The sequence below is a fragment of the Pseudophryne corroboree genome, chromosome 1 (genome assembly GCF_028390025.1).
Source record: "Pseudophryne corroboree isolate aPseCor3 chromosome 1, aPseCor3.hap2, whole genome shotgun sequence".
NCBI lineage: Eukaryota > Metazoa > Chordata > Amphibia > Anura > Myobatrachidae > Pseudophryne > Pseudophryne corroboree.
In genome coordinates this window covers 566,070,150-566,094,783 of record NC_086444.1, presented here as the reverse complement: position 1 = coordinate 566,094,783, position 24,634 = coordinate 566,070,150, and the positions used below count along the sequence as shown (strand labels likewise).

General features: G+C 45.0%; 1 protein-coding gene across 3 annotated transcripts in view; it reads left to right on the top strand.

The window, feature by feature from the left end:
- ADAMTSL1 (ADAMTS like 1) overlaps window positions 1–24,634 on the top strand; it is a 453,675-nt gene that overhangs the window by 384,403 nt on the left and 44,638 nt on the right. For all 3 annotated transcript variants that reach the window (XM_063914179.1, XM_063914180.1, XM_063914181.1), the window contains exons 24-25: window positions 16,853–17,065; window positions 24,102–24,291. In XM_063914179.1, coding sequence (XP_063770249.1) covers window positions 16,853–17,065; window positions 24,102–24,291 — 403 coding nt within the window. The remainder of the gene's footprint in view (window positions 1–16,852; window positions 17,066–24,101; window positions 24,292–24,634) is intronic.

The following is a 24,634-nucleotide window of genomic DNA, read 5'->3' as shown; positions in this document are numbered from 1 at the left end:
TATATATATATATATATATATATATATATACACTGCTCAAAAAAATAAAGGGAACACTAAAATAACACATCCTAGATCTGAATGAATGAAATATTCGTATTAAATACTTTGTTCTTTACATAGTTGAATGTGCTGACAACAAAATCACACAAAAATTATCAATGGAAATTATTTATTAACCCATGGAGGTCTGGATTTGGAGTCACCCTCAAAATTAAAGTGGAAAAACACACTACAGGCTGATCCAACTTTGATGTAATGTCCTTAAAACAAGTCATAATGAGGCTCAGTAGTGTGTGTGGCCTCCACGTGCCTGTATGACCTCCCTACAATGCCTGGCCATGCTCCTGATGAGGTGGCGGATGGTCTCCTGAGTGATCTCCTCCCAGACCTGGACTAAAGCATCCGCCAACTCCTGGACAGTCTGTGGTGCAATGTAGCGTTGGTGGATGGAGCGAGACATGATGTCCCAGATGTGCTCAATTGGATTCAGATCTGGGGAACGGGCGGGCCAGTCCATAGCATCAATGCCTTCATCTTGCAGGAACTGCTGACACACTACAGCCACGTGAGGTCTAGCATTGTCTTGCATTAGGAGGAACCCAGGGCCAATCGCACCAGCATATGGTCTCACAAGGGGTCTGAGGATCTCATCTCGGTACCTAATGGCAGTCAGGCTACCTCTGGCGAGCACATGGAGAGCAGTGGGGCCCCCCAAAGAAATGCCACCCCACACCATTACTGACCCACTGCCAAACCGGTCATGCTGGAGGATGTTGCAGGCAGCAGAATGTTCTCCTTGGAGTCTCCAGACTCTGTCACGTCTGTCACATGTGCTCAGTGAGAACCTGCTTTCATCTGTGAAGAGCACAGGGCGCCAGTGGCGAATTTGCCAATCTTGGTGTTCTCTGGCAAATGCCAAACGTCCTGCACGGTGTTGGGCTGTAAGCACAACCCCCACCTGTGGACGTCGGGCCCTCATACCACCCTCATGGAGTCTGTTTCTGATTGTTTGAGTAGACACATGCACATTTGTGGCTTGCTGGAGGTCATTTTGCAGGGCTCTGGCAGTGCTCCTCCTGTTCCTCCTTGCACAAAGGCGGAGGTAGCGGTCCTGCTGCTGGGTTGTTGCCCTCCTACGGCCTCCTCCATGTCTCCTGATGTACTGGCCTGTCTCCTGGTAGCACCTCCATGCTCTGGACACTACGCTGACAGACACAGCAAACCTTCTTGCCACAGCTCGCATTGATGTGCCATCCTGGCTGAGCTGCACTACCTGAGCCACTTGTGTGGGTTGTAGGGAGGTCATACAGGCATGTGGAGGCCACACACTACTGAGCCTCATTTTGACTTGTTTTAAGGACATTACATCAAAGTTGGATCAGCCTGTAGTGTGTTTTTACACTTTAATTTTGAGGGTGACTCCAAATCCAGACCTCCATGGGTTAATAAATTTGATTTCCATTGATAATTTTTGTGTGATTTTGTGGTCAGCACATTCAACTATGTAAAGAACAAAGTATTTAATAAGAATGTTTCATTCATTCAGATCTAGGATGTGTTATTTTAGTGTTCCCTTTATTTTTTTGAGCAGTGTGTATATATATATATATATATATATATATATATATAAAATTTCTATTTTTTCTAAGTATATTAAGAGCTACATACTGGGTGTAAGGTGCAATCAGGGAGATTGCTAATTCTTCAGGGAGACAGGGATTTCTGGAAGCCTGCCTGTCATTCAGGGAGGGTTGGCAAGTACAGGTTGAGTATCCCATATCTACAATGCTTGGAACCAGAGGTATTTTGGATATCGGATTTTTCCGTATTTTGGAGTAATTGCATACCATAATGTGATATCATGGCGATGGGACGCAAGTCTAAACACAGAATGCATTTATGTTTCATATACACCTTATACACACAGCCTGAAGGTCATATAATACAATCATTTTAATAACTTTGTGTATTAAACAAAGTTTATGTACATTGAGCCATCAGAAAACAATGGTTTCACCATCTCAGTCTCACTCAGAAAATTCAATATTTTGGAATATTATGTATTTCGGAATATTTGGATACGGAATACTCAACCTTTATAAGTTAGGAACAAAAGAAAAAGATAAATTTTGTCCTGAAACAAATCATATTGCAATGTACGGTGTGCAGATGCATTTTTTTTTTTTTTTTGCATGCAGTTATTATATATACTGAATGCTTCTGCATGTAATGAGCAACTACTGGGAAGCTTTGTTTTACATTGACATTTAGACACAAGCTAGGACACACCCCTCCTAACTATAAATCTCCCTGCACTAGGAGATGGCTATCGGTGGGCTAACATAGATGGCATGCAGTGGCGGAGTTTCTATTAGGCACCGCCAGGCTAATGTCTAGGGGCGCCACCTAATGGCGGTGGCACAGCAGGCCCTCGCTCTCCCATCCACATCAGGGCAGCTAGCCCTTTTTAATTTAGCATCGCGGAGGGGGGTCGCGGGCAGAGTTTGCCTGTCACTGTTGGGCGGCTCTGCAGCTATGCTGAACTGCAGTCTAAATCTGTAAAACCTTTTATGAGAACAAAATTGGGAAACGTGCAGTGTAACTCAGATGTATGCACATATGAAAAACATAACTCTGCATCCGACATCATAACTACATCCAAATCAGGCCATAAGCAATCTAGCCTTGACTTAGACCCCTCCTCCTTTACAGTTGCACTCTAGCTGCAATGTACAGTAGTCTTGCAGCACTCCCTCACTGACCTATTCAGACACTGTGAAGGGGGGGGGGGGGGTCACCTCTCCTACCCTACATTTCTCTGTGTAACTCTCTTTATACTGCAGCACTGACAGCAGCACACTTTCACCTCCTGAAATTTACCTATTGCCCATTGTTTGTGATTCTGCTCTGTGTTTATGTATATTGTATGAATGTAACAGAACAACAGGTATTCGTAAAGTAGGTTCTTGGGAGGCTGCATGGCAAATCTATTTAAATCTATATCAAGATTAGCTTACTGACTTTAAAGCCATTACATACAGTAACCAGGATCCAAGGTACCTGAAGCAGCTTCTGATCCCTTACTGCCCCTCTCACTTACTGCAATCTGTAGAGGAAGGATTATTAGCAGTACCTAGAGTCTTCCTGTATTAATTTGAAGGTCAGGCTTTCAGCTTTGTGGCTCTGACTCTGTGGAACTCGTTAGCCCGCACAGTTTGAGAAGCCTCCACTCTAGAAACCTCCAAAAACAGACACAAGACCTTCTTGTTTACTCACGCATTTCACTTTTGTCTCTTAAGTTTCCCGAAAGAGAAAAAATACAAATATTTAGTAACCTTTTCTGCTAAGCTTATTTTCTATTGTATGTTTTTTAAATGCATTGACTACACCCACACTGCACTGGTCATAGCTCCTCCCCTTCTCAGTATAGGCCTGTAAAATATTTTCAGCCCCAGGCCCATGTGGCCCTTCATCCGATCCTGGCTATAGATTCTGACACTGTGATGTACAGATCTATTTACAAAAAAAACAGGGACATTTTCTGAAAACTAGGTAGAAAATCATTTTTGTGCTGTGGGTTTGAAGTTTCGCATTTTCGCATATCACCTATACTGTCTTAAATAAAAGCTGACCCCCTCTAAGTTCTGATTTCTTCCAATTGGAAACAGCACAGTTCATTTTAAAGTAATTTATATTATGTGTTTACTATCCTTAGTTGACTATGTAGGGGAGGTACTTGCTCCACAAAATTGTATTTTATTAAAGGGTTAATAAACAAGAGAAAGTCATATTAGTAGAGTGCTTAAAATGAGTTAAGCTCCCAAATTATGGCAATGTCATTTAATAAGACAGTTAAAAAAAATATATATGTATAGTTATAAGTGTTTCATATAAGGACATCTGCTAATAAGTATTATTGGTTTTTGTTACTGTAGTAAATGAGCATTGACATTACATTATGTAGCGATCACTATTTTTGGCAAGTAAGATGAAATGAGCAGCTTGTGGCTAGTAATCAGCCCCATGAGATGAAGGCCATTCTCTGTGCTTGTGATTATTACACAAATGACCCCTGCGTGACAAGGTACATCTTGTAACCTGTGTCTGCCTCTCCATTTAACTGTATCTGTTCTGTATATTTGAACAAGCTATTGAACAGACAGTCTTTTGCAGATGAGTAATGCATATGAGATATATCAGGATACTGACAAACTTATCCCAGGGAGAAGTGAGCACACAGGTCAAGTGGATTATCATGCACTTTGTGTATAGAGCATTTTTAGTAAGAACCACATGTTGCGCCTCTTCTTTGTACACAAATATCTTCTTAGCAGGGATCCTGGATTAATACTGGACTGTATTAACTATTTCCATGCTTCCCTCTCAAGCAGATCAGCTTCAGCAACCATGACAACTATACACCATAGCACAACCTGCCCAGCTCACCTCCATGAAGATGGCAATGCTACACTACACTACAGGGAGCGATTCTAGCAGTGTAATGGCATGCAATGAAAGTGGTACAATAATCCAAACCTAAAGATGTGTAGCAGCACAATGCCTCTCTCACTTCCACTGAAATGCAGGCTATAAAGTGACCATAAAAGCAGAATTTAGTAGAAGCACCTGTAGCTGTGATTACAGCTGTGAGGCTATTTGGGTAAATCTTTACCAGCTCTGCACATCTGGACACAGTTCTGCCTATTCTTCACAAGAAATTATTCACGTTCGTACATTGGAGAAAAGCCATTTGCAAATATTTAATTCTCAATCAGCTTTAGATCTGGTCTCTGCTTGGTCCTTCCATTCCAATGTGGCTTTGGCTGTATGCCTTGAGTCATTGTGCTGCTGTAATATAATTATTTTCCCAGGTCATAGGTCTTGCAGACTGCTGCAATTTTCCCTACAAGACTTGCCTGTATCTTTTTCAATGCACATTTTCCAGACTCTGTAAGAGAAAAGCACCCACACAGGATTATGCTCTGACCAGCATGTCCTGTAATACCAGGGCCGTAACTAGCAGTGTGCAAGCGGTGTCTTGCCCACAGCGCAAATGCACTGTGGGCACAATGCCGTCAGCAGCGCCCGCACGACCGTGCTCCTGCCGCTGCTATTGCCGCTATCAATCAGAATCAAGCACCCGTGACAAGCTGGGCCTCTGCCTGGCCGGCCGCCCACCCGCCTGCCTGCCAATCTGCTTGCCCGGCCACCCCTGCCGGAAAGTGCGGGAGGGCCCAGGTCCTGCTCAAAGCAGCAGCACAATAAAGTTTATTTGCGGCACCTGACGTCACAATGCGCCTCTAGAGGAGAGAGGAGCCGGGGGCGCACCAGAGGAGCAAGCAGCCCCTTTCAGGAGAAAACGGAAGACCGGGTAATAACGTTTGCAAGCAGGCTGAAGAGGGCTTTTGTGTATGTTTGTTTGTGCATGGCTGCAGAGAGAGAGAGTGAGAGAGAGAGAGAGAGAGAGAGAGAGTGTGTGTGTGTGTGTGTGTGTGTGTGTGTGTGTGTGTGTGTGTGTGTGTGTGTGTGAAAAGAGAGGGGACTCTACCTGGTGCAGTGGTTAAAGCTGCCTTGCGCACATTTTAGGAACCCAATCCTTTTGTCGTTTATAAAAAGAAACATGGCTCTACCTGGTGCAGTAGGTCTACATGGTGGAATGTGTAAAAGGAAAGGGGGCTCTACCTGGTGCAGTATGTATGGTTCCGGTATGAATGGTCGACCGTGTTATGGTCGACAGTCATTAGGTCGACCACTATTGGTCGACATTGACATGGCCGACATGGTCGACACATGAAAATGGTCGACACATGAAAAGGTCGACATAATTTTTTTTTACCTTTTTTGTGTCGTTTTTTGCGTAAAGTGACGGGGAACCCCAATAAGTGCACTGCGTCCCCTCGCATGGCTCGCTTCACTCGCCATGCTTTGGGCAAGGTGCCTCGCTGCACTCGGCACAGATTACCGTTCCCAATCGTAGTCCACGTGGATCGTAAAGTATGGAAAAGTTCCACAAAAGAAAAAAAATTTGAAAAACTCATGTCGACCTTTCAATGTGTCGACCTTTCACGTGTCGACCATTTTCATGTGTCGACCATGTCAATGTCGACCATTAGTGGTCGACCTAATGACTGTCGACCATAACATGGTCGACCGTCTGAACGGATACCAGTATGTATACCTGTTGCAATGTATAAAAGGAAATGTGCAGTATGTAAAAGGGAGTGCTACCTGGTGCACTGTGTAAAACGGTGCTCTAACTGGTGCAGTGTGTAAAAGGTGGTTCTACCTGCCATAAAGGGGACTCTACCTGCTGTAATATGTAAAGTGGGGCTTTACCTGCCGTACTGTTTAAAAGGTGGCTGTACCTGCCATAATGTGTAAAAGTGGGCTCTACCTGACATAATGTGTGATATGGGCTCTACCTGGAGTAATATGTAAAATGGGTCTCTACCTGGCATATTGTGTGACGGGCTCTACTTGGCATAATGTGTAACATGGGCTCTACCTGGCGTAATGTCTAAAAGGTGCTCTACCTGGTGCAGTGTGTGTAAGTGGCGCTACTGTGCACGGTAATTTGAATAATGGAGACTATTGTACAGCGTAATATGAATTGGTATTACTTTGTGGCCACTCCCCTTCCCCATGAAGCCACGCCCCTTCATTTTTTTACGCGTGCCTACGGTGCGCACTGGCCCTGTTCTAACTATGTGTGTGCGTAGGGGGGCGCCTATGCTGTTTCTTGCAAACAGCGCTAAAATGTCTAGTTACGGCACTGTGTAATACCACCAAGCATCTACACCATGGCAGATTAGACTTTGCACCAGTATAACAGCTACCGGTCATACAATACAGAATGCTGAGAACTCTTATTTCCACTCATCATAGACATCACAATTACAGCAACTACAAAGAGATATAAAAATCGAAAATGAAAATTGTTTAAGTTGTAGATTTTTATAGCTTTATCTTATGTTTACGAGCATTAACATTTATTTTGGTATATGCGTCATCATTCGACACTATCATTTAGCTTACAGTGTTGTACTGTATAAATACTTAAGATAGTCACATACTACATCACTTCCAATCCGCAAACATAAACCTTTTTTTTTTTTTTTTTTAGCTCAATGTCTGATAAAAAAATTTTTTGCAGTTTACACAATGCAATCAGTCTGTTACATAGCCTGTATTTACCATTCTGCATCTAGGTAATGTTCTCTTGTCCAGGTAATGTAAGTGAATTAAACCTCATGCAACTATCTGTTCTTCTAAACAAGATTTCAAGTCATCTATAATTCTGTATTGCTCTAATGACAAGCTTGAATTTCTTCTCAATTTTAACAAATCTACAATTATGAAAACTGCATACATCTGTCATTAGCTGCAGCCCGTGTCTCAGAGCAGCTGGGATTAGGATTCATGCATAAACTAGTGACCATTACCTTATGTTATGCAGGCATTGCCCCCTCCAGCAAGCCCCCAGGTGGTGGTCTTTACCATATAGTTGTGCTAAAGAGAGGAAAGAATAACTGAGTACATGGTGCACCAGGCATGTGGTGTTTTGTCCTCTACTTTAATGTGAATATAGATTTGCTATGAACATACGATAAAATACACTGTGCAGCATTACCTTCAATTTCATCTGCAGCTTGATGGATACCTATGACTGAATAGCATTATGTATTGTAATTGGCCAGGGGTGTACATATTATATACCTGCTGTCAGGATGCCGGCGGTCAGTATCCTCACAGCGGCATCCCAGCAGCCCGTATATAGGCTGTGAGCGTAACAAGTCCCCTCGCGGGCTCACTGCGCTGGTCACGCATCGGGCCCGGTGGCGAGCTTTGCTCGCTTCATGTTATATTCCCACTCAGGTGGTGGTGTGGACCCACCACTCGAGTGGAAATACGGGGCTGCGGTCGGGATTCCGACCTCTGCCATCTAGTCGCCTGTCAGGATTCCTGCATCGGGATCCTGTATGCCGGGATCCCGACAGCCGGTATATTAACCACATACCTGTTCAGGACGTCATATGAGTGGCTATATTGGCAGACACTACAGTGGTACTGTAGGTGGCAGCAGTGTGTAAATGGAGGCTAGTCCACACAGTAGATGACTTAACCAGGTGAATGGTTATTAACCAGGTATAAACAGGAACAAGTAAACACAGGGTTAATAGCAGGTACAGGATAACAGGATTCTCCTGTTGCAGTCAGGAGTGTTTGCAAGGTTATGCTGGGTGTTGTGGTGCGCCAGGTTTGTACACACAGTATAGAGCTGTAACTAGTGCTGGCAGTGGCATTTATAATGCAGTGGGCCAGATGTAATGGAGTGTGAGACAGTTGGAGCTCCGAGATTCCGTCCGAACTAGTACATTTTTTTTAAGCAGCAAACATTTACAAGGCAAAACCAGGTTGGTTTTGCATGGTAAACATTTGCTGCTTTAAAAAACACGTACGAGTTCGGGCAGAATCTCTGAGCTCCAGATATGTGGTTCAGTGTATACGGCCCTGAAACTATGGGCCTAATTCAGACCTGATCACTTGCTAGCTACTTTTTGCAGCGCTGCGATCAGAAAGTCACCGCCTATAGGGGAGTGTATTTTTGCTTTGCAAGTATGCAATCGCATGTGCAGCCGAGCACTACAAAACCAGTTGATGCAGTTTTTGAGTAGCTCAGAACTTACTCAGCCCTTGCGATCACTTCAGCCTGTCAGGTCCCGGAATTGACGTCAGACACCCGCCCTGCAAACGCTTGGACACGCCTGCGTTTTTCCAAACACTCCCAGAAAACGGTCAGTTACCACCCACAAACGCCTTCTTCCTGTCAATCTCCTTGCGATCGGCTGTGCGAATGGATTCTTCGTAAAATCCATCGCACAGCAACGATCCACTTTGCAGCCATACAACGTGACTGCGCACTGCGGCGCATACACATGCGCAGTTTTGACCCGATCGTGGCGCAGCTAAAAAAATTGTGCGTGCGATCAGGTCTCATATTCACAGCCCAGTGTATATGGTTTCTCTTGGGGCGCCCACTGTTACAGAGGGGCATACATGTCCATTTGTTTGCCAACCAGAAGAGAAAGAGCGCTGTGCAGAAGCTGGGTCAGAGGTCATTAGTGACGTCAATTTAAAGATGTATTACTTATCACTTATGAATATAGCACAATAATGCCTTAAAATACGCTATACAGTTTTCTAAGTTTTTTGTCAAAGAATCATGTCCACTTGTAGAATCCACCCAACCATCCGCCTTTGGTTCAGTGAGTCAGTATATATATGCACAAGCTATCAACGTCATAATTGCTAACCTTTCTAGCATGTTTACCCAGCTGGCAGCTGCTTATGTACCTCAATGACAGCAGTTCTTCGGGTGGGCTCCAGTGTTTTACTATGCTGAAACCTGGCTCCATCTACCAGTTCAAAGGTCATTTTAGGGACATGTATTTAGTATACATTTACATACATTACCTTAGAATGGCTTGGGTGCTTAATATTGTAAGTATATTGATTTCTCTATCGTCCTAAGTGGATGCTGGGGTTCCTGAAAGGACCATGGGGATAGCGGCTCCGCAGGAGACAGGGCACAAAAGTAAAGCTTTTACAGGTCAGGTGGTGTGTACTGGCTCCTCCCCCTATGACCCTCCTCCAGACTCCAGTTAGATTTTTGTGCCCGGCCGAGAAGGGTGCAATTCTAGGTGGCTCTCATAAAGAGCTGCTTAGAGAGTTTAGCTTAGGTTTTTTATTTTACAGTGATTCCTGCTGGCAACAGGATCACTGCAACGAGGGACAGAGGGGAGAAGAAGTGAACTCACCTGCGTGCAGGATGGATTGGCTTCTTGGCTACTGGACATGAAGCTCCAGAGGGACGATCACAGGTACAGCCTGGATGGTCACCGGAGCCACGCCGCCGGCCCCCTCACAGATGCTGAAGCAAGAAGAGGTCCAGAATCGGCGGCTGAAGACTCCTGCAGTCTTCTTAAGGTAGCGCACAGCACTGCAGCTGTGCGCCATTTTCCTCTCAGCACACTTCACACGGCAGTCACTGAGGGTGCAGGGCGCTGGGGGGGGGCGCCCTGGGAGGCAAATGAAAACCTTTAAAAAGGCTAAAAATACCTCACATATAGCCCCAGAGGCTATATGGAGATATTTACCCCTGCCTAAATGTACTAAATAGCGGGAGACGAGCCCGCCGAAAAAGGGGCGGGGCCTATCTCCTCAGCACACGGCGCCATTTTCTGTCACAGCTCCGCTGGTCAGGAAGGCTCCCAGGTCTCTCCCCTGCACTGCACTACAGAAACAGGGTATAACAGAGAGGGGGGGCAGAATAAATGGCAATATATTAATATAAAAGCAGCTATAAGGGAGCACTTAATCATAAGGCTATCCCTGTCATATATAGCGCTTTTTGGTGTGTGCTGGCAGACTCTCCCTCTGTCTCCCCAAAGGGCTAGTGGGTCCTGTCTTCGTATAGAGCATTCCCTGTGTGTCTGCTGTGTGTCGGTACGTGTGTGTCGACATGTATGAGGACGTTATTGGTGCGGAGGCGGAGCAATTGCCAAATATGAGGATGTCACCTCCTAGGGGGTCGACACCAGAATGGATGCCTTTATTTGTGGAATTACGGGATAGCGTCAACTCGCTTAAGCAGTCGTTTGCCGACATGAGGCGGCCGGACACTCAATTAGTGTCTGTCCAGGCGCCTCAAACACCGTCAGGGGCTGTAAAACGTCCCTTGCCTCAGTCGGTCGACACAGACCCAGACACAGGCACTGATTCCGGTGGTGAAGGTGACGAATCAACCGTATTTTCCAGTAGGGCCACACGTTATATGATTTTGGCAATAAAGGAGATGTTACATTTAGCTGATACTACAGGTACCACAAAACAGGGTATTATGTGGGGTGTGAAAAAACTACCAGTAGTTTTTACCGAATCAGAAGAATTAAATGACGTGTGTGATGAAGCGTGGGGTGCCCCGATAAAAAACTGCTAATTTCAAAGAAGTTATTGGCTTTATACCCTTTCCCGCCAGAGGTTAGGGAGCGCTGGGAAACACCTCCTAGGGTGGACAAAGCGCTAACACGCTTATCAAAACAAGTGGCGTTACCCTCTCCTGAGACGGACGCACTTAAAGATCCATCAGATAGGAGGATGGAAAATATCCAAAAAGGTATATACACACATGCAGGTGTTATACTACGACCAGCTATTGCGACTGCCTGGATGTGCAGTGCTGGGGTAGTTTGGTCAGAGTCCCTGATCGAAAATATTGATACCCTGGACAGGGACAATATTTTACTGTCGTTAGAACAAATAAAGGATGCATTTCTTTATATGCGTGATGCACAGAGAGATATCTGCACACTGGCATCACGGGTAAGTGCTATGTCCATTTCGGCCAGAAGAGCTTTATGGACACGACAGTGGACAGGCGATGCGTAGAGGAGTTATTTGAGGTCGGTCTATCGGATTTGGTGGCCACGGCTACGGCCGGGAAATCCACCTTTCTACCTCAAGTCACTCCCCAACAGAAAAAGGCACCGACCTTTCAACCGCAGCCCTTTCGTTCCTTTAAAAATAAGAGAGCAAAGGGCTATTCATATCTGCCACGAGGCAGAGGACGAGGGAAGAGACAGCAACAGGCAGCTCCTTCCCAGGAACAGAAGCCCTCCCCGGCTTCTACAAAAGCCTCAGCATGACGCTGGGGCTTCGCAAGTGGACTCGGGGGCGGTAGGCGGTCGTCTCAAAAATTACAGCGCGCAGTGGGCTCACTCGCAGGTAAATCCCTGGATCCTGCAGATAATATCTCAGGGGTACAGGTTGAAATTAGAGACAGAGCCACCTCGCCGTTTCCTGAAGTCTGCTTTACCAACGTCCCCCTCAGAAAGGGAGACGGTTTTGGAAGCCATTCACAAGCTGTATTCTCAGCAGGTGATAGTCAAGGTACCTCTTCTACAACAAGGGAAGGGGTATTATTCCACTCTATTTGTGGTACCGAAGCCGGATGGCTCGGTAAGGCCTATTCTAAATCTGAAGTCCTTGAACCTATACATAAAGAAGTTCAAGTTCAAGATGGAGTCACTCAGAGCAGTGATAGCGAACCTGGAAGAAGGGGACTTTATGGTATCCTTGGACATCAAGGATGCGTATCTCCACGTTCCAATTACCCCTCACACCAGGGGTACCTCAGGTTCGTTGTACAAAACTGTCACTATCAGTTTCAGACGCTGCCGTTTGGTTTGTCCACGGCACCTCGGGTCTTTACAAAGGTAATGGCCGAGATAATATTTCTTCTTCGAAGAAAAGGCGTATTAATTATCCCATACTTGGACGATCTCCTAATAAGGGCAAGGTCCAGAGAACAGCTAGAGATGGGTTTAGCACTATCTCAAGAGGTGCTAAAGCAGCACGGATGGATTCTGAATATTCCAAAATCCCAATTAATGCCGACAACTCGTCTGCTGTTCCTGGGGATGATTCTGGACACAGTTCAGAAAAAGGTTTTTCTTCCCGAAGAAAAAGCCAAGGAGTTATCTGACCTGGTCAGGAACCTCCTAAAACCAGGAAAGGTGTCTGTACATCAATGCACAAGAGTCCTGGGAAAAAATGGTAGCTTCTTACGAAGCAATCCCTTTCGGCAGATTCCATGCAAAGGGATCTGTTGGACAAATGGTCAGGGTCGCATCTTCAGATGCACCTGCGGATAACCCTGTCGCCGAGGACAAGGGTATCCCTTCTGTGGTGGTTGCAGGAGGCTCATCTATTGGAGGGCCGCAGATTCGGCATGCAGGATTGGATCCTGGTGACCACGGATGCCAGCCTGAGAGGCTGGGGAGCAGTCACACAGGGAAGAAATTTCCAGGGAGTGTGGTCGAGCCTGAAAAAGTCTCTTCACATAAGCATTCTGGAACTAAGAGCAATCTACAATGCTCTAAGCCAGGCGGAACCTCTGCTTCAAGGAAGACCGGTGTTGATCCAGTCGGACAACATCACGGCAGTCGCCCATGTAAACAGACAGGGCGGCACAAGAAGCAGGAGGGCAATGGCAGAAGCTGCCAGGATCCTTCGCTGGGCGGAGAATCACGTGATAGCACTGTCAGCAGTATTCATCCCGGGCGTGGACAACTGGGAAGCAGACTTCCTCAGCAGACACGACCTTCACCCGGGAGAGTGGGGACTTCATCCAGAAGTTTTCCACATGCTATTAAACCGTTGGGTAAAACCAATGGTGGACATGATGGCGTCTCGCCTCAACAAAACACTGGACAGGTATTGCGCCAGGTCAAGAGATCCGCAGGCAATAGCTGTGGACGCGCTGGTAACACCTTGGGTGTACCAGTCGGTATATGTGTTTCCTCCTCTGCCTCTCATACCAAAGGTATTGAGGATTATACGGCAAAGAGGAGTAAGACTAGTGGCTCCGGATTGGCCAAGAAGGACTTGGTACCCGGAACTTCAAGAGATGGTCACGGACGATCCGTGGCCTCTACTTCTGAGAAGGGACCTGCTTCAGCAGGGTCCTTGTCTTTTTCAAGACTTACCGCGGCTGCGTTTGACGGCATGGCGTTGAATGCCAGATCCTAAAAGGAAAAGGCATTCCAGAAGAAGTCATTCCTACCTTGATAAAGGCAAGGAAGGAAGTCACCGCGAAGCATTATCGCCGTATTTGGCGAAAATATGTTGCGTGGTGCGAGCAGCGGAGTGCTCCGATGGAGGAATTTCAACTGGGTCGTTTTCCTACATTTCCTGCAATCAGGATTGTCTATGGGTCTCAAATTGGGATCTATTAAGGTTCAAATTTCGGCCCTATCAATATTCTTCCACAAAGAATTGGCCTCAGTCCCTGAGGTCCAGATTTTTATCAAAGGAGTACTGCATATACAGCCTCCTGTGGTGCCTAAGGTGGCACCGTGGGATCTAAATGTAGTTTTAGATTTCCTCAAATCCAATTGGTTTGAACCACTAAAGAATGTGGATTTGAAATATCTCACATGGAAACTGACTATGTTACTGGCCCTGGCTTCGGCCGGGAGAGTATCTGAACTGGCGGCTTTGTCTTATAAAAGCCCTTATATAATTTTCCATTCGACATAGGGCAGAGCTGCGGACGCGTCCGCATTTTCTCCCTAAGGTGGTATCAGCGTTTCACCTGAACCAGCCTATTGTAGTGCCTGCGGCTACAGACGACTTGAAGGACTCCAAGTTGTTGGACGTTGTCAGAGCCTTAAAAATATACATTTAAAGGACGGCTGGAGTCAGAAAATCTGACTCGCTGTTTATACTGTATGCACCCAACAAGTTGGGTGCACCTGCTTCTAAGCAGTCGATTGCTCGTTGGTTTTGTAACAAAATTCAACTTGTACATTCTGTGGCAGGCCTGCCACAGCCTAAATCTGTTAAGGCCCATTCCGCAAGGAAGGTGGGCTCATCTTGGGCGGCTGCCCGAGGGGTCTCGGCATTACAACTCTGCCGAGCAGCTACGTGGTCAGGGGAGAACACGTTTGTAAATTTTTACAAATTTGATACCCTGGCAAAGGAGGACCTGGAGTTCTCTCATTCGGTGCTGCAGAGTCATCCGCACTCTCCCGCCCGTTTGGGAGCTTTGGTATAATCCCCATGGTCCTTTCAGGAACCCCAGCATCCACTTAGGACGATAGAGAAAATAAGAATTTACTTACCGATAATTCTATTTCTCGGAGTCCGTAGTGGATGCTGGGCGCCCATCCCAAGTGCGGATTATCTGCAATACTTGTACATAGTTATTGTTAACTAATTCGGGTTATTGTTTAGGAAGCCATTTTTCAGAGGCTCCTCTGTTATCATACTGTTAACTGGGTTTAGATCACAAGTTGTACGGTGTGATTGGTGTGGCTGGTATGAGTCTTACCCGGGATTCAAAATCCTCCATTATTGTGTACGCTCGTCCGGGCACAGTACCTAACTGGAGTCTGGAGGAGGGTCATAGGGGGAGGAGCCAGTACACACCACCTGACCTGTAAAAGCTTTACTTTTGTGCCCTGTCTCCTGCGGAGCCGCTATCCCCATGGTCCTTTCAGGAACCCCAGCATCCACTACGGACTCCGAGAAATAGAATTATCGGTAAGTAAATTCTTATTTATAATAATAAAACAATTGTATATTATTTTCAATAAAAGATTCTTACTATGTTCTTGGCATATTTGCTGTATTGTTATTACTGCTTTCCTGTTAAATGTGTTTTGCATAGTGAAACAGTACCAAATGAACAGTTTGAGGAAAGGGGTATTCCCTGTATACATTTTCTGTGAAAAGCATTATGTGTTATGTTTATTTAGGTGATATTTAGATCTGCAGAGAAATAAAACAGTACATAAACAACCATTGAAATCCGCTGTTTCCACAACTGGCATGGATACTTTAGTGCTGGCCCAAATATCTAAGTGAATACCTGTGACCTCTCATTGTCTTATCCTAAATAACTAGAGACATTTAAGAGTCTCTGCCTGTCTGGGTAGGATCACTAAAGCCACAGTCTCTTCTTACTCCTTATTTTCACTTCCTTATTCCTATTACTGCTGCTCAGCTGTCAGTCTCCTTGTTGGTGGTTTTATTTCTAAGTCATTGATGCAATGTTATGTTTGTATCAAAATGTGTTTTAGATTTGTATTGTAATACTTGTAAGTTAAAGGAAATATTGGCCTTCTTTTAAAATAAATATGATATTGCTTATTGAAAGCTTCATATTGTAAAGCTTCTCATAGACACATCACTTTCCAGATAGACTCATGTATATTAATCCCCAATAGAGATGCTTTTATGCATTATACTATAGAACCAGGCTAGTTTGACAAACATCTCAAACATGATCTGGGGCCAGTTCTAAAGTTGAACACATGCCTTGAACATGCTAGACCCATATTTAGGGAAAGATGTATCAAACCTTGGAGAGAAATAAAGTGGAGAGAGGTAAAGTACCAACCAATCAGCTCCCAAGTGTCATTTTCTAAACGCAGTCTGTAACTTGGAAGTTAGGAGCTAATTGAGGAGCAAATTCCTCTTCTGACAAAATGTGTCTGTCATACATTTAACATATTTTCCGAACCTATTTGGCTTCTTACCTTTTTTAAATTTAGGTTGACCCACAAATACACCAGCTCCAAAGCAAAGTGTGCTGTGAGCATGTTCAAGGCTATTAAACTGGCATGGGATGAATTAATTTTAAAACTTGCTTAAACAGTGTAGTATCTCTATTGGGAGTACAGTACGGTGCACTATACCTGTACTACATGACCATCGAAAGGTGAACATATTTGAACATACTGTGGTCATATCTTTCAGACTTGCAATAGTTACATTTTCCAAGATTGTTTTGAAGTTTTGTGTAGATTAAACAAAATTCAATAAAATATCACTTGTAGGGACCTAGACAGTGATCAGAAATACTGGTAACTGCATGAGGCAAGCAGTGCTGAACTATAGAATTAAGCATGGGCAGTAACTTCCAGGGACAGTTTGGTACATACTGTATGAGGTGAATTATACTTCAGTGAGGGTTTATATCCTTCAACTTCTGTTAAACTCACTTTTCATACTGGAAACATTCGAGGAGTCTTTTTATTAAGCACAAATTTGACAAATACAGATTATCTAATAAAAACAAAAGTGAGACCCAAAGATAGCAATGAGAAATACTTTTTATTTATCGTGTAATCCCATACATTGTCATTGGTTAAGTCTGTGTAAGCCATGGTCGTTTCAAGAGTAGGAGGAAACCTATTTATTATAACATATTAAGTACTGTAGAATTATTGTTATGTTTGATGTTTTCCTTACTCTGACTGCATGTCTTCGACTTGTCTATCAGGTTGTCCTGTGAAGGGGGTTTCCGTTCCCAATATATCTTGGTTTCATGGAAGTCAGCTACTGATCAATGGAGCACGACCAACACATGAGGTGATGGAAGAAGGACAGATCCTGCGTCTAACTAATATAAGCAAAGATCACCAAGGAGAATATAGTTGTGTTATTAGGAACACATCTGATTCTCTTATGCAAAGAGCTTCTTTGTCAATTAAAGGTAAAATGAAGTACTTGTTGTCTAATAACATGGCAGTTTATTTATTCATGTTTTGTATTACTATCGGGGAGATATATCAAATCTTCTACTGAGGAGTGGAGACGTTTCCCGTATTGACCAATCAACTTTATGATGTCATTTGTCAAGTACATGCTATAAATTATAGCTACAGTAGAAAGTGGTTGCTATGGGCAACTTCTCAGCATGTCCTCTTTAGAATGTTTGATACATCACTCCACTGTATCTTTTCAATTGATATCTTCTATGAAGTGGTAAGCAGACAGATTCCTTTATTACTTTCCATTACCATGTAACACAAGAGGCAGCAAGGGATGCTTAAGATTTGTCATAAAAGAGAAAACTTTTCTCATGTCTCCCCTGATTAGCAAATACAAGTGTACCACCCAAATCTCACTTTTACCTGTTGCTTGGTCACACTATAGTCTGCTCTTTTACGCTCAGGCTGGGAATTACAATGCATCCAGTCCTCTTCAGTAGAGCTTCAGTCTTTAAACTCTGGCCACTGCAGGTGATGCGGTCGCTACGCGGTCTGAGGTAAGGGGATTGTCAGTGCAAAGTTTCCCCTGTTCGCCTTGAGATCCTGTTCCTCTATTGGCCTTTGCTCTGCTTTCAAAGATCTGACTGAGACTCTGCAGTACGTGCACAGTCCTGTGACTGATCGGGGTAACTTTACTCAAGCTTCTAAAACAGAGAATTGGTGATGGTGCCCATAGCAACTAACCAGATGCTGTCATCGTTTTCTAAAAGGCAATAGAGAAATGATAGACAGCATCTGATTGGTTGCTTTACCCCATAATACTATAGAGGCATTGCCTGGACCTTCGCCTGGACCTTCGCCACTATGGAAACTGGTTACAGTATATACTTTTATGTCCAAACTCCTAAACCATCAGGTAATATAGGGTTTCTATTGTGCTCTCTACACATTTAGTACATGGAGTGCAGGTCTCCATATTAATGTAAGCAAGTGGATTCTATTAAATATTTAGGCCCCCATTTATCAAGCCTTGAAGAGTGCTAAATAGCACGATGATAAAGTACTAACCAATCAGCTCATAACTGTCATTTTTTAAACACAGCCTGTAATATGGCAGTTAGGAGCTGATTGGTTGGTACTTTATCACTGTGCTATTTATCACTCTCCAAAGCTTGATAAATGGGGGCCTTAATCCCAAACATTACTTTCTGTGTAAGAGAAATGTCCAATGAGCCTGTGAGAGAGAAATGTATACACTGGTGAAAACTAATTCTGTAGTGTAAAACTGCATTCTGGCCTGATCAGTGTTCAAAACATTAAGGTCACATTTTCTGTCTAAAATCATAAGCTGCATTAGGCGCATGATACAATAACTTCTATCATTATCGTAATTTTCTCTTACGTCCTAGAGGATACTGGGGATCCATTTAGTACCATGGGTTATAGACTGGTCCACTAGGAGCCATGGGCACTTTAAGAATTTGATAGTGTGGGCTGGTTCCTCCCTCTATGCACCTTCTACCAGACTCAGTTTAGAATATGTACCTGGAGGAGCCGGTCACGCTTATGGAAGCTCCTGAAGAGTTTTCTGCATTTATTTTTCTGTTTGATATTTTCAGGCAGGACTGGATGGCACCAGCCTGCCTGCTTTGTGGGACTTGAGGGGGGGGGGGAGACGGCCAACCTCTTGAAGGGTTAATGGTCCCCGCTGACAGGACACTAGCTCCTGAGGGAACTATTCGCAAGCCCCACCACGGCGAGCGTACATTCCCGCAGCACGCCGCCACCCTTAACAGAGCCAGAAGAGTGGTAAGTAATAAGCTGGCGTCCTAGCTAGTGGGTTGCCGCCCATTATGGCGGCATGAGGGTAAGGACGCATGGCTTCTAACCAGACTCAGTATACAACTGCGTCTCAGTACACTGTACACAGTACCCAGACTGGCAATCAAAGCCTTAAAACGGATCTGTCTCCATTTTAAGCACAAAATTACCTCAGCCAGTATAAAAAAACAGGAAGACCGCGCGCCATTGAAGGGGAGGGGCTTCACTATGAGCGGATACAGCAGCTCACCAGTGCCATTTTCCCTCTGCAGTGGACACAGACGCTGACTGACAGAGACGAGCAGCTCCTCCGGTGTGACTCCAGATTACCTCAGCGTTACCAGGGGGTCATAGCAGGGGGGGAGCAATTATTAGTGTACTAAGTCCCAAATCTGGGTACTTAGTCTGCGACCCAGCTAAGCTTGGCATTAGCAATAAGGGCGCGGTGTGCTGGCTCCAATATCTCTGTGTCTCCCTGGAAGGGCTCTTTGTGGGTTAATTGTGTTTTTAACCTTTCCTGTGTGTGTGCTGTCACATTTACAATATGTCAGGCAAAGAGTGTGTATCATGTACAGCAGAGTGTTCCTCTTCCCCAGGGAGCTCACTACTGTGTACTCAGTGTAGTGCACCTTCTCAGGCTAGCGGGGCTGAACCAGCGTGGCTGGATTCCATTAAAGGAATGATTTCCAATATCTAATAAATTGTCCCGCCATGAGAAAGAGACTCAATACTTAAGACAGTCTGTGGATGAGATTATGAATAGAGACTCAGTCCCCAAACAAGCGTCTCAGTCCCCTGCCATTTGTCCGCAAAAACGATCTATGGCCCATATCCTGCAGTCTGACTCTGAGAGGTCAGACATGGAGGAGGGGGAGGTGGAGGAGGGGGGGGGGGGGGGGGAGGTGCTGCTCTGTCACAGGGAATAGAGGCTCTTATAGAAGCTATCAGAGATGTTCTGCAAATTCCTGATAAGGTGGCAGAGGAGTGTGAGGAATCTTATTTTAATGTAAAAAAGAAGTCCTCAGTCATTTTTCCTGTGTCAAAAGAATTGAATACCCTGTTTGAAGAACCGGGGTTAATCCTGATAAGAAATTTCAAATCTCTAAGAGGTTACTCTCATCCTTTCCTTCTCCTCCTGAGGATAGAAAAAAAATGGGAAAGTTCACCGATAGTGCATGCATCAGTGTCCAGGTTGTCATGAAAAGTTGTGTTACCTGTCCCTGGTTCAGCCTCCCTGAAAGACACAGCTGATCCTAAAATTGAGACTACACTCAAATCCTTGTACACTGCTGCTAGGGTGGCCCAGTGACCCACTATGCGTGGATTACTAAAGCCATTGCTAAATGGTCAGGTAACCTAATTGAGGGGTTGGATTCCTTATCTAGGGGGGAGATTGTTTTACTCCTGCAGCATATACAGGACTCTGTGAACTTTATGGTGGAAGCCATAAAGGAAGTAGGTTTGCTTAATGCACGTACCACTGCTATGGCAGTGTCAGCACGCAGGGGCTTATGGTTACGCCAGTGGACTGTGGACGCGACCTCCAGGAAAGGCGTGGAAGGCCTACCCTTCACAGGAGAGGCCTTATTTGGAGACGAACTAGACAAATGGATCTCCAAAGCTACTGTGGGTAAGTCCACATATCTTCCTACTGCAGCTCCCCTAACCAGGAAGACCTACTCAGGACCTACTCTACAGACCTTTCGGACTGCCAAGTTTAAGGGCAAAGTCAGAGGATCTTCTACAGCCAACAGAGGTGCTAGAGGTAAACCACGCAAACCAGCAACTGCCGTTTCTCAGGATCAGAGCTCCAGCTCTGCTTCCTCAAAGCCTTCAGCATGACGGTGGACCGTGATGCCTGGAAGACTGGCAGGTGGGAGCCATCTAAAAAATTTCAGTCACATCTGGACAACATCATGCCAGGATCCCTGGGTCATAGATCTTATTTCCCAGGGCAACAGACTGGAGTTTCAGGAGCTCCCACCTCACAGACTCTTCAAATCAGGCTTACCAGTTTCACAAGACGCAAGTATAACCTTACAGGGTGCCATTCAAAAACTGGTACAGATTCAAGATGGAGTCTCTGAGAGTGGTGATTTCAGGTCTGGAGGAGGGGGAATTCCTAGTGTCTCTGTATATCAAGGATGCGTACCTTCACATTCCGATCTGGCGGCCTCACCAGTCTTATCTACGATTTGCACTGCAGGACTGTTACTACCAGTTCCAGGCCCTGCCTTTTGGTCTCTCCACGGCACCAAGGGTGTTCACCAAGGTGATGGCAGAGATGATGTTTCTCCTTTGCAAGCAGGGAGTGAACATAATTCCGTACCTGGACGATCTGATAAAGGCTCCATCCAGGGAGAGGTTGTTTAACAGCATTGGCCTCACAACCAAACTACTCCTGGATCACAGATGGATTGTAAATCTTCCGAAATCTCACCTAGAGCCAACTCAGAGGCTCCCATTTCTGGGAATGATACTGGACACACAGTCGCAGAAAGTTTTTCTTCCGTTGGAAAAGGCATTGGTAATCTAGTCGATGGTTCGGGATGTCCTGAAGCCAATCCAGATATCTGTACATTTATGCATTCGCCCTCTGGGGAAAATGGTGGCCTCTTACGAGGCTCTTCAGTACGGAAGGTTTCATGCAAGACCCTTCCAGCTCGGCCTGTTGGACAAATGGTCCGGATCACATCTTCACTTGCACCAAAGTCCAGAATCTCCCTTTTGTGGTGGCTACAGACTTCTCACCTAATCGAGGGCCCACGCTTCGGGATTCAAAATTGGATTCTGCTAACCAAGGACACAAGTCTCAGAGGTTGGGGAGCAGTCACCCAGGGTGTGCAGTTTCAGGGAAGATGGTCAAGTGAGGAAGTCACCCTTCCAATCAACATTCTAGAACTCTTCTGCAGGCCTCATATCTTCTTCAAGATCGGGCCAATCAAGTCCAGACAATGTGACGGCAGTAACGTACATAAACCAACAGAGCGGAACGAAAAGCAGAGCAGCAATGTCAGAGGTGTCAAGAATTCTCCTTTGGGCAGAAAAACACGCTACAGTGTTGTGGGTGGTTTTCATTCCGGGAGTAGACAACGGAGAAGCAGACTTCCTCAGCAGACACGACCTGCACCCGGGGGAGTGGGGCCTTCACCCGGAGGTGTTCAGATGCTTGACACGTCGATGGGGATGTCCACAGATCGACATGATGGCCTCTCGTCTCAACAAGAAGCTCAAGCTGTATTGTTCCAGGTCGAGAGACCCACAGGCAGTGGCAGTGGACGCTCTGAGGACTCCATGGATCTATCAGATGGTGTACGTGTTTCCTCCACTTCCTCTGATCCCAAGAATTCTGAAAAGAAAAAAAAGGGAAAAGGTTCAAGCAATTTTCATTGCTCCGGACTGGCCAAGAAGGGCCTGGTACGCGGACCTTCTGGAGATGCTCCTCGAAGATCCGTGGCCTCTACCTCTTCGCGAGGATCTTCTGTAACAGGGCCCGTTCGTCTATCAAGACTTACCATGGCTACGTTTGATGGCATGGATGTTAAACGGCTGATTTTAGCCAGGAAAGGCATCCCTGACAAGGTCATCCCAACTATGATCCAAGCCAGAAAGGGGGTAACGTCTAAACATTACCACCGTATTTGGCTGGGACGTTTCCTGCTTTTTCTGCAGTCGGGAGTGGATGTGGGCCTACGTTTGGGCTCCATAAAAGTCCAGATTTCGCCCTTGTCCATTTTCTTTCAGAACAATTGCCTTCTTTTCCTGAGGTACAGACGTTCTTGAAAGGTGTTCTGCACATCCAACCTCCCTTTGTGCCTCCCATTGCACCTTGGGATCTCAATTTGGTGCTGCAGTTCCTCCAATTGGACTCGTTTGAACCATTACAGGAGGTAGATGTAAAATATCTTTGGTGGAAGACCGTTACACTGTTGGCCTTGGCTTCGTGTGTCGGAATTGGGGGCGTTGTCTTACAAGAGCCCCTATTTAATTTTCCATGAGGATAGAGCTGAACTCAGGACTCGTCAACAATTTCTTCCTAAGTTGGTGTCTGCGTTTCATGTCAACCAACCTATTGTGGTTCTGGTTGTTTCCGACACCTCTGTTACTTCAAAGTCTTTGGATGTTGTGAGCGCTTTGAAGGTGTATGTGAAGAGAACAGCTCATCACAGGAAATCGGACTCGCTGTTTGTACTTTACGATCCCAATAAAATTGGATGTCCTGCTTCAAAGCAGTCAATTGCATGCTGGATCAGGCTCACTATCCAGCATGCTTATTCCACGGCAGGATTGCCAGTTCCTAAATCTGTTCAGGAACACTCGACTAGGTCGGTGGGTTCTTCTTGGCCGGCTGCCCGCAGTGTCTCGGCCTTACAGCTCTGCTGAGCAGCTACTTGGTCAGGTTCTTACACGTTTGCAAAGTTCTACAAGTTCGATGCTTTGGCCTCTGAGGACCATCAGTTTGTTCAGTCAGTTCTGCAGGAACCTCTGCACTCTGAGGTTCCTGCAGAACCACCCAGTTTGGGAGCTTTGGTACTTCCCCATGGTACTAAATGTATCCCCAGTATCTTCTAGGACATAAGAGAAAATAGGATTTTAATTACCTACCGGTAAATCCTTTTCTCGTAGTCTGTAGAAGATACTGGGCGCCCACCCGGTGCTTCGTTCTTCCTGCACTGTTACTTGGTTAAGTATTGTTGTTTGGTTCAGCTGTTGCTGTTCCTGTTTCAAGTTTGGTTAGCTTAGCTTTCCTGTAGTTTGGGTGTGCTGGTTCGGAATCTCACCACTATCCTTTTTATCCTCTCAAAGTATGTCTGTCTCCTCGGGCACAGTTTCCTAGACTGAGTCTGGTAGGAGGGGCATAGAGGGAGGAGCCAGCCCACACTATCAAATTCTTAAAGTGCCCATGGCTCCTAGTGGACCCGTCTATACCCCATGGTACTAAATTAATCCCCAGTATCCTCTACGAACTATGAGAAAAGGATTTACAGGTAGGTAATTAAAATCCTATTATCTCTAAAAAGTTTTCCTTTTTGCAGTTTCCTAGGAGTGCAGCAACTAATAAAATAAAATAGTTTTCAATTATGAGATTTAGGGAAAAAAATCTATTTAAATTATGGCACTTCTCACATTGTAATCTCAGCAAACAAATTATACATAGATTACAGATTGAAAATGAAAGTATTTGACACAATTGTTTTCCTCTCTCACTTCCTGTAGCATCTCCGGATTACCAATGGGCAGTTATTGGTCTCCTACCATGCACAGCATCATGTGGTAACAGAGGTGTCCAACATACACAATTGAGATGTGTTCTGGACAAGCAAGAGGTCAATGTGTCTCACTGCCTAAATAAGTCAAGACCACCAGTAAAGCCCATTGCATGTAACAGAAGAGACTGTTCACCAAGGTCTGTATTATGCTTATATACAGTGTTTATATTACATTCACATAATCATTTTACCATGGATTTAGAGTGTTTTTCTATTTATTTAGTACTATAATTACTTTTCGTTTAGTGTCAGCAAGTAAATCTGCATGCACTATATTGTGATGTATGTGGAATTTTGCAGAAACTACCAGTAATGCCTGCTTACTCTGTCATTCTTATACAGTAGATTAAAAAAAAAGCAGTAATAAATATACCTTTTTAGGTATGAATCATTTTCCTTAGCTATCCCCCTATAAATTATTATCTCCATTTCAAGTCCTTTGTGGAGGACAAACCATTATGCTTGCCACGGATAAGAAGG